General features: G+C 46.2%; 1 protein-coding gene across 1 annotated transcript in view; it reads right to left on the minus strand.

The window, feature by feature from the left end:
- adamts9 (ADAM metallopeptidase with thrombospondin type 1 motif, 9) overlaps positions 1–10,471 on the minus strand; it is a 58,521-nt gene that overhangs the window by 16,237 nt on the left and 31,813 nt on the right. The window contains exons 22-23 of the mRNA XM_063214933.1: positions 8,779–8,940; positions 6,726–6,845 (exon numbers count right to left, since the gene is read on the minus strand). Coding sequence (XP_063071003.1) covers positions 6,726–6,845; positions 8,779–8,940 — 282 coding nt within the window. The remainder of the gene's footprint in view (positions 1–6,725; positions 6,846–8,778; positions 8,941–10,471) is intronic.

Raw genomic sequence — 10,471 nt, forward strand, 5'->3', positions numbered from 1 at the left:
AGAGAGAGAGAGGAAGAAGAGGGAATGGTCAGGATGATGTACGATCATTTTCTTTTTAATTTTTCTGTCTATATCAATGGTGGGGTGGCGTCCGCGTCAATGTCTTATCCTGAGCGTATCGCTCGGTGCGTAATTCCAAGAGCAGTATAATGAAAAGGAAGAAAGGAGTCGCACACTGGAGCTGAATGCAGAATCAAAAACTGTATTAAACAAAGCCGAAAAAAGTAAATAAAACAGACAGACATGTTTAATACAGTTTCTTCCTTTAATACAGTTCTTCCTTTAATTCATTAAAGGTGCACTGTGTAAGATTGTGTCCAGAGTAGGTATTGCAACTATGCTGCTCATTGAAACTGTGTGGACTATTGCCAAATTTGTTTTTTTCATGATTATTAATAAATAATAAAACAATATTTACTAGTATGACTTAAGGACAGTAAGTTTTGCAGCTAAAAATGCCTGTTTCTGGAAATTCAAAATGGCGGAGGATGGAGAACATCCCCCTTTTCATGTATGTAAAATGCAATTTTCCCAGTCATAATGAATACTTAGAATGTAATGGTGGTGGTAAGTATTTGTTCAAAAGGTAATATTTGTGAATGGGCAGCATGGATTCTGGAAATGAACTACTAGAAATATTATACAGTGCACCTTTAAATTCTCACACTTGCTCTAAATTGTTCAATCTCAATCTTTCTTTCTTTCTTTCTTTCTTTCTTTCTTTCTTTCTTTCTTTCTTTCTTTCTTTCTTTCTTTCTTTCTTTCTTTCTTTCTTTCTTTCTTGATGTTTGTGCAAATGTTTCTTCCTTTGTTTCCCTGTCTTTCATTTTCACTGGAGTCAGGTGAGGCCAAACCAAAAAAAAATCCTTAAACTCTAAATAAAACCCATAATCTCTATTCTTTAACGTTTTGGGGCCCAGATTCCCGTTATTAGGCCTGTTAGGCAGGCGGGCAGGTAGGGTGCGTGGGATGGGGTGGTTGGTTAGGCAGGTAGGGTGCATAGGTAGGTAGGTAGGTAGGTAGGTAGGTGGGCGGGTGGGTTTGGTTGGTTGGTTAGTTAGGCAGGCAGAGAGGCTGGATGGAGTGCGGCGAGCTTGACTGGGGTGCGGCGAGCTTGGCTGGGGTGGTGAGCTTGGTTGGGGTGGTGGGCTTTGGTTGGTTGGTTAGGCAGGCAGGGAGGCGGGCAGGGAGGCTGGCTAGGGTGCGGTGGGGTGGGGCAGGCTCGCACCCGGCTTCACGGATGACTAGCTGGAATCACACGGGGGTGAAGTGACTTGTTCAGGGTCAGTGGCGCTGATGGCTGAGTCGGGAATTCGGACCGGGGAGGGGGGGAAGGGGGGGCCTCCCTGTGCATCCCCCGTTCCCCCCTCTGCCCTGTTCTCTCGCTCTCTCTCTCTCTCTCTCTCTCTCTCTCTCTCTCTCTCTCTCTCTCTCTCTCTCTCTCTCTCTCTCTCTCTCTCTCTCTTAGGCTTCCCTTGTGCTGTGCTGTGCTGTATACTGTGCTGTGCTGAGTTGAGCTGATGTGAGCGTGCTCAGTGCGGTCCGGGCCCCCACGCTCTTGTTATTGCAGTGGCCGCGACCTGTCGGGAAAAAGGGGGCCCGGCCATTCCCACCCTTAGCCTCATGAAAACGTAGCACGCCTGTAAAGCCTGTGTGTGCTGTGTGTGTGTGCGTGTGTGTGTGTGTGCGTATGTGTGTGTGCGTATGTGTGATTGCGTATGTGTGTGTGTGCGTGTGTGTGCGTGTGCGTGTGTGTGTGCGTACATATGTGTGTGTGTGTGTGTGTGTGTGTGTGTGCGTGCACACGTGTGCACATGCATGTGTGTGTGTGTGTGTGTGTGTGTGTGTGTGTGTGTGTGTGTGTGCTTATGTGTACATTTGTGTGTCTGTATATGGGAACATTTGAGTCTGCCTCTGCCTGCACGTGTATGCCTGTGCGTGTACGTGTGTGCGAGCACGCCAGAATGCCTGCCTACTGTGTGTACTGTCTGTTAGTCGACTTGCGAGTTTTTTATGCGAGCCGATAAATATAAAAGCATATGTGTGTGTGCGTAATGTATGTATCCGTGTTAGAATAACACACTAACTGTGGCCTGGGTGAGCTGTCCAGATCACCATAAGGAAGTTTACAGTTCAAGGTCAGTATTTTCATATGAGCAAATTCTTTGATGAGGCAACTTCACCAATATAGGGCCTTTCCCATTACTAATCTCCACCCCTACCCCTTTGCCTTCCTCTTGCCCCTCGTGCTTTCAAACCAAGCCGCACGGTGTATGGGCTTGAAACGCAACCCCTATGGATTGGGATGCCCCTTCAACAATCACGGAATGACTGTCACAGTTGTCACTAATTCCATGCATTAGGTTGACGTTAATAGCGTGTGCTGTTGTGGATGTCGCGGTTTGCCGCCCATTTTTAAATGCAATCGCAATGCATTCAGGGAAATCTGTCGAAGCCCTCCGTCTGTGGAGTGAGGGGTCGGAAAATCTCCGCGCGGAGGGGATGAAAGCCCTTCACCGAACCCCTACCCATCTGTCTGAACGTGAATCGGGATGCCACTACGCCTACACGTGGACGCGCAAAACGGAGGCAAAGGGGATCGGCGTAGGGCTAAGGGGTGTAATGGGATTCACCAGTACTCAGAGGGAGCATGAGACCCTGATGATGCCAAGCTAAACAAGCAGCAAGATACTGTATGGGGCCAATACTTCTTTTTTTATATATAATTCTTTTGACTTTTTATTTATGATAGGACAGTGAGGGTGCTGACAGGAAGCAAGTGGGAGAGAGAGACGGTGAAGGGCCGGCAAAGGACCCGGGCCGGGAATCGAACCTGGGTCAGCTGCATGGTAGACGAGTGCCCTACCGGTTGGCCACGGCAGGGCCAGGGCAATACTTCTACAGCAGGACTTGGCATTCACTTTTTTAATCACTCGTCACTGAGGCTGGTGATTTCTCTTACCACTAGTCATTCCGACTTTCTTAGCTAGAGTTTAGCTCTGAGTATGTGTTATCTATGTTCAGAGGATGAAGTGCAAAAGCAAGAAGACGAGTGCTAGTATTAACACACAGTACTTTTGTACATGAAATGGAAAATGAGAAGCTGAGGCTTTTTCTACAACCTAATGTATAGAAATACAAATAATCGATGCACAAGGAGCAAACAACAAAAGTGCGATATGACCTAAGAGGATGTAAGCTACCTGTCAAAGTGGCAAGTGACACAGGTGATACTAGTACTAGCCACAGCCAAGTTTGACTCACATATGGTCAGTAGGCACTAGGGCTGCACGATATCAGAAAAACATGCGATACACGATATAACATGACTGTACTGCAATATCGATATTACTCGCGATTTTCAATATATACATATATTTTCTCCTCTCAACTTGCCATTCTACACTTTATCATGTATAAAACAACTGAGAGCAATGTTTTATTGCATTTTTTTACCTTGTCACCAAATTTCCTGTTATTAAAAATTAAAAACTGTTTGCGATACGTGTATCGCAAGCCGTGATATCGCGATATTGATACATTTTCGATATATCGTGTAGCCCTAGTAGGCACGGTGCTACTGTCGAGCCCTGATCTGCAGTACATCCACAAGAGTGTGCTATACTTTTACTGTAATGTTATGTGTATAAGGTCTTTCTGTGTGTGTTTTGTATTTGTGTATTTATGTAAGTTGACAGACACCTTAATTTCCTTCGGAAATTAATAAAATAAAAGTACTCTACTATTACTCTACTCTACTGTACTTCCCATGGCCCAAAGATATGACTTTGGGCCCTGAACTGACAAAGAACTGACCAGAACTGACAAAGCTTCCAATGGTGCACACCAGTGGAACACCATACTATTTATTTAAAAAGCGTCTTTAAAAAAAGACGATTTGGTCATTTTCATTCTAAAGTTATAACATAGGTTTTATCTTCAAATTGACAAGCCATGACCCAAGCCATGACCCATGAAAGATCAGGTCAAGTCTTCATAGCTGTATTGCGTTCATGGTGTCTAACTGTAGAATCAAGCCTTACTGTAACGTTTTCCTTTGTTTCAGACATATTTTCAGACATTTTGTTTCAGACATGATTCAGGATAAAGCTTTTACATGTCTAAAACACAAAAGAAAAACGTAAGACTTGTTAGTCTGCATAGCATACCCATATGGCTGCAGTGCTGTGCTGCAGTACTGGCTGCCTCCCTATCTCCACTCGGCCTGGCCCCACATGCACTCACATGAGGCCCCCTTTCCATCCCCCCAGGCCAGAGGCCTCCATGGTGTGCGTCCCTTACTAACCGCAGAAATACACCAGCGGCGATCTGAGCGAGGCGAGCGACGGAAGTAATTGACTTTGTATTGAGTCGCGCGACAAAAGCGATTCTGGAGACTAGAGCGATTTGCGCGACGAGTGCGACAGTTTGAAGTTGAAATCTTTTCAACTTTCTATGACGCGGTTCGGCGACAAGCCGCGACAGCCAATGACTGTATACAGGTCAGTGACCACAGCCAATGGGAATGCTTGAATGCTTTGCCTTCTGCCTGCACGGACATACTCTAGTCTCCTCAATCGCTCGTATCGCTTGCTGCTGCACTCTGTCGCTTGAATCGCATCGCGCCTGGTATATTCGCGCGGTAAGGAATGGTGCCCAGTGACGAAACAACACACAGGGCCCACGGGCAAAACACTGATGGGGCCCCCCATACAGCTTGCCAAGGTTACAATGGGGACCCCCATAGACAATATGGGAGGGGTCTGGGCCCAGGGGCAAATGCCCTGCTTGCCCCCCTATAGCGCCGCCTCTGATGGTGCCCCCTTTGCTCTCCTGGAATAACCCTGGTCCTCTGAAAGAGTGGACCTGGGGTGGATTTCTTAAAACCAAAGTCTCTTACTACATTAGCTACTATCTTGTTTTCAATGCATTTTCCCATTGGCAACTACCGAAGTTGCTAACAGGCTAACAACTTCTCTTTTGAGAAACTCACCCCTGGCAAGACTGAGCTGAACTGAGTGACATTAGTGCAACGTCTCCGTAAACAACATTAGGCCGAAATTGAACTTGTGTCCCCATCTGAGTCATGCATGCCGCCCCCAGAATGGGTGGGTATGAGAGGGGGTAGGTGGGTGGTTGGTTGGTTGGTGGGGTTGGGGGAAAAGACCATGCCAGCAATGTGCCTTGTCCGTCTGGGGGCCTGATGTGAAGTGGTGCGCTGTGGAGGCCTCCCTCCCTGAGCAGACTACAGTACAGTACAGAACAGTACAGACTCTTATTGTGTCCAGGTGGCCAGTACGCCGGACGCGAGACTTCCTTCCTGCTATGAGGCCAGGAGGAGAGCAGAGCAGAGCAGAGCAGAGCAGAGCACAGCACAGCCGAGCAGCGCAGCTCAGAGCAGAACAGGGGTGAGTTTCTCAAAAGAGAAGTTGTTAGCCTGTTAGCAACTTCGGTAGTTGCCAATGGGAAAATGCATTGAAAACAACATAGTAGCTAATGTAGTAAGCAACTTTGGTGTCGAGAAATTCACCCCAGAACAGCAGAGCAGAGGAGAGAAGAGTAGAGTAGCAGAGGAGAGTAGAGCACAGAAGAGCACAGCACAGCACGGCATAGCCAACCTTTTACTTTGCCGTGCAGTCTGCCTTGTACCTAGCCTGGGAACACCCATACTGCCTTACGTTCTACACAATCGTTTGGATCTGAAAGACACCAATCTCACTTGGTAACCAGGCAACATTGTACCTGTGTGCCAAGCAAAAAAACAAATCGAACCTTATCTTCTTCTTCTCTCTTTTTCTGTTTCATTTCACCGTTTCATTTACTTCCGCTCCATTTTCGTCGCTCCTCGATTACTACCGTTCGTCATTCCTTACTCCTTTCCTTATATACCCACCACGCCATTTTTAGCTACCTGCTGTACTCTCTCCTCAGTCAGATCAAAGCGGGGTATCAGCTAAACACAGGAAGGTTTACTTTGCTGAAAATGACTGCCATTCTTCGCTTGGCAGCTCCCACCTCTCCTTATCTGCTCTCTGCTTTACACAAGTCATCTCCTTCCAGGTATTTCTTAAAGCCATCCCACCACACACATTTTTGTTTTTGCAGAGGTACAACATATGGTAGCGGTGGTGTGTGTGTTTGTGTGTGTGTGTGTGTGTGTGTGTGTGTGTGTGTGTGTGTGTGTGTGTGTGTGTGTGTGTGTGTGTGTGTGTGTGTGTGTGTGCATGTGCGTGCGTGTGCGTGCGTGCGTGTCTGTGTTTGTGTGGCTGTGTGCGTGTGTGTGTGCGCGTGCGTGTATGTGTTTGTTTTTTGTTTGTATACAGAAATATGGCAAATAAGAGAGGTAGAGTTGGAAAGAGATATAGACATAGATAGAGGGAGGGAGACAGAAATGACAGGAAAAATAGATGAGATGTCAAGAACAAACATGAGAGAGAAAGAGAGAGAGAGAGAGAGAGAGAGAGAGAGAGAGAGAGAGAGAGAGAGAGAGAGAGAGAGAGAGAGAGAGAGAGAGAGAGAGAGAGAGAGAGAGAGAGAATGAATGTGGTAATGAGAAAAAAAAGAGAAACTGAGAGCAATAGAGACACAGAGAAATATATATATAGAGAGAGAGAGCGAGAGAGAGAGAGAGAGAGACAGAGAGAGAGAGAGAGAGAGAGAGAGAGAGAGAGAGAGAGAGAGAGAGAGAGAAAGAGAGAGAGGGGGAAGTGATAGTGAAGTCTCACCTGAGTGTCGGTAGGCCGCGTGGCCGCATTACATTCAGTGTCGTCCATGACGGAGCCGTAGGAGCCCACGACGCACTTCACCGCCCTCATCTGATAGCCCGGGCCACACGTGGTGGTGCACTGCATTGTGGGATAACACACAAGAGGAGGAACAGGCCATGAGGCAGAGGAGGCGGAGGAGGTTTGGACAGAAATCAAACAAGCTATCAAACAAGCTCATCCATCTAGTCAGCCATGGTGAAAGGGGTTATTTTAATGTGCAATTGAAGAGTTCAGATGCAAAACCCCCTAACTCCATTTCTGAAGACCTGCACTTCTATATTTTTAGAGAACCCCGATGTTGGTTTGGTTTACATTCATGTACTTGATAATACATATCAATAGTGATATTACGTAAATAAAATACAAAAATACGCAATTTTGATAGCTTTGTATGAAATAAAAATGAATTAAGATTATTTTCTGAAAAGGCACTTAGGGGTTTTTGCATCTGAACTCTTCAATTATCTCCTTCTGACCAAAGGAGGGCCTTGTTGGCCAAAACCCAGGCCAAAAAAGATAACTGCCTTGTCCTTGAAAGACCCAGACACAAAGTTTATATCATTATTCGTTCTTTGTTCTTTGTTTCCTCAGCTCCATATTTTTTTAAGCACCCCCTTTCACCGTTTCACTGAACGGACTGAAAAAAACAGTCAATTCTATGAGGCTGCCATTTCTGCCCATGCCCCATTTAGCCCCTTGAAATATACGTTTAACATAACCGCCCACAGCGAGTGTGGAGAGTGTAGGCGGTATAGAGACCTAATCTGTGTCATGCCTTTTGGATTTACGCCGACGGAGCGGCCGGGCCCACACATCCAGCGTCCATGAATTCACTTTTCCCTTCGGCAGCATTGACCCTAACGTCGTCGTCTTAATTGTTTAGATGAGGCGTCCACCTCCCTGCATCTGCCCCGACGTGAGGAATAAACAACGTACACGGCGCAAATGAGCCCGATGTAAACAACGAGCTGTGCACCATGAGTTTACGTTTGATTGGCCAACATCTGCCTAATTACAGACAATAAAGGAAATCAGTACGGCTTTGCTATAACAACCTCTTCTCTGTGTTTGCTTTTGAACATACAAATATTTGATATACAAATATACATGCCCTTTAGGTGCATATGGGTATTGGCAATTGGGTTAATAGCTGAGTAAATGTCAGTTTTGATAAGGAAGAACATGCATCTCACTCTGCATGAAAGGGCAAAGGCTTTGATATTTCTAGACCAATGTATACATGCGGGTGTATTGGAGCGTAGCTTGTACGTACGGCCAGGGTCTCTAAACTTTCTGAATATGAGAACAAATGACCTAATACTTAGAGATACAAATCATTTAGAACATTAGCTGTATTCTTAACATCCATTTCAAATGAAACTAAGATTGCATCATTGTTTGCCTTTCATTAATGATCACGGTCATTTATGTTTAACATTCTTGTGGTCCTGCCGTGGTCTAATGGTAGGGCACTGGGTTACTATGCTGGCAACCCGGGTTCGATTCCGGGCCGGGTCATTTGCTGATCCTTCCCTGTCTCTCTCTCCTCCACTGTCTTGTGTTCCATTGAAACAGTTGGGTGAAATACAAATGCCTGAGAACACTTACGTTTAATAAACTCATCTGCACCGAACTTGGTGTTTCGGAACCGCAATGCAAGTTCTAGTGCTGAGATACAATACAACGGTGCACAAGACCTACCTGACCCTTTGAAATGAAACTATGACGGCATGATTGTTCGCCTTTCATTAATGTTAATGCTTATTTATGTACGTATATACTGTACACATAATTGCTGTAATTGTGCATTTATGCGATTGTGCATCTATGTTTAAAATTGTTGTAAAAATGAAACAAAAGAGCTATTTGGAAAAAAAAACCCACGGTATACTGTCGTAGTCACTACTTTTAAATATCCCTCATGGGCACCACTCAAGGTCCTATAGTGTGTGTGTGTGTGGTTGGGGGGGTGGGGGGCGTATGGACGGATGACCTCTGTTGTAAGACCTACCTGACCCCAGGGTCCGACTTGCCAGGAGGCACACTCCTGCTGCTGGCAAGTCTGCACCGAGTCTGGCTTGGACGAGTCACAGAACCTGTCGTCCAGACGGTCCTCCCCGAACTGACACCACGTCTGCCTGTGTTTGTAGCCCTTTCCACAGGTCACTAGGCACTAAACACACACACACACACACACACACACATTCGCGCACGTGCAGGGACATACACACATGTGCACACACACAGACAAACACACGCACGCACGCATGCACAAATGCATGCATGCACAGAATGCATTCAGGAATGCATGAACACATGCACATACAACATATATACACACATGCACACAGACATGCATACACACATGCACACGCACAGGCACATCCACATGTACAGCACAAACACACACACAAATGCACACACACACACACACACACACACACAAAGGAAAAAAGAAAGAAAGAGACAAAGAAACAGTGTTATCAATGAACTGCAACTGTACACCAACAATTTTGATTTGTGTATGCTCAAGCACCCCAACAAAGAAATATTGTGAAAGAGTTACCCATTCGTCTTGCTCCATTATCCGTGAAGCTTGCACAAATCAGAACACAACACAAGGCACCACACACACACACACACAAACACACACACGCACGCACGCACACGCACGCACGCGCACACACATACACACACACACACACACACACAAACACACACACACGCAAACACACACACGCACGCACACACACACACTCGCACAAAAACAACACAGACTTAGGCAACAAGCTGCACAAAATTCATGGCCCAGACAGCGCTGGCTTTCAGCAAAGGTAGGTAAAGCAGTCTTTTCAGCCCCGGGTAGGGAGCGGGACGTGATGGGGGGGCCAGTTGTAATTTCACATCGAGGCCCATTTCACAGGCCATTAACATAGGTGCTCATTTTCCCCCCGCAAGGTCAGGGTACCTTTTGGTTGTGTAAACAGGGCCACAGGTCAAACAGGCATTCCACAGAAAACAGAAACACACTCTGTCAATGTATGGGGAGAGGAGAGGAGAGAGAGAGAGAGAGAGAGAGAGAGAGAGAGAGAGAGAGAGAGAGAGAGAGAGAGAGAGAGAGAGAGAGAGAGAGAGAGCAAGAGGGTGATGGAGAGACATAGAGATGAAGAGAGTGACAGAGACAGAAGGAATTGAGAAAGACGGGGGAAGGAGTGACGAAGAAGGAAGGAACAAGAGGTATACAAATAAAGGGCAGGAGAGGAAAGATGGATTGAGAAGGAGTGAAAGAGAGACAAAGAACGCAAAAGAGAGAGGGGGCGGAAAGGAAGGAAGTAAGAGAGAGAAAGAGAGGTGGAGAGATATAGACCGGAGATATGGATTACGCAGGAGAGAATGAGAGAATAATGAACAGGGGGCTGAAAGAAAGGAATAGAGAGATGGAGAGACATAGAGACAGACAGAGTGAAGGGGAAACAGATAAAGACAACAAGCAGAGTGCCCCACACCTCTGACCTAGACCTCTCCCGTCTTCCCAAAGAAGGACAGGACAGAGGGATTGAAGAGGAACGAGGAAGAGGGAGAAAGGCTGTAAATTAGAGAAGGGATGGCAAGGAAGAAAGGAAAAGAGTGAGAGAGGTAGAGAAAAGAAGACAAAGCGATGAAGAAACAGTTACAGAGAGATAAAGAGGAAGAGCATAGGGCCC

This window comes from Engraulis encrasicolus, chromosome 14 (assembly GCF_034702125.1).
Source record: "Engraulis encrasicolus isolate BLACKSEA-1 chromosome 14, IST_EnEncr_1.0, whole genome shotgun sequence".
Taxonomy (NCBI): domain Eukaryota; kingdom Metazoa; phylum Chordata; class Actinopteri; order Clupeiformes; family Engraulidae; genus Engraulis; species Engraulis encrasicolus.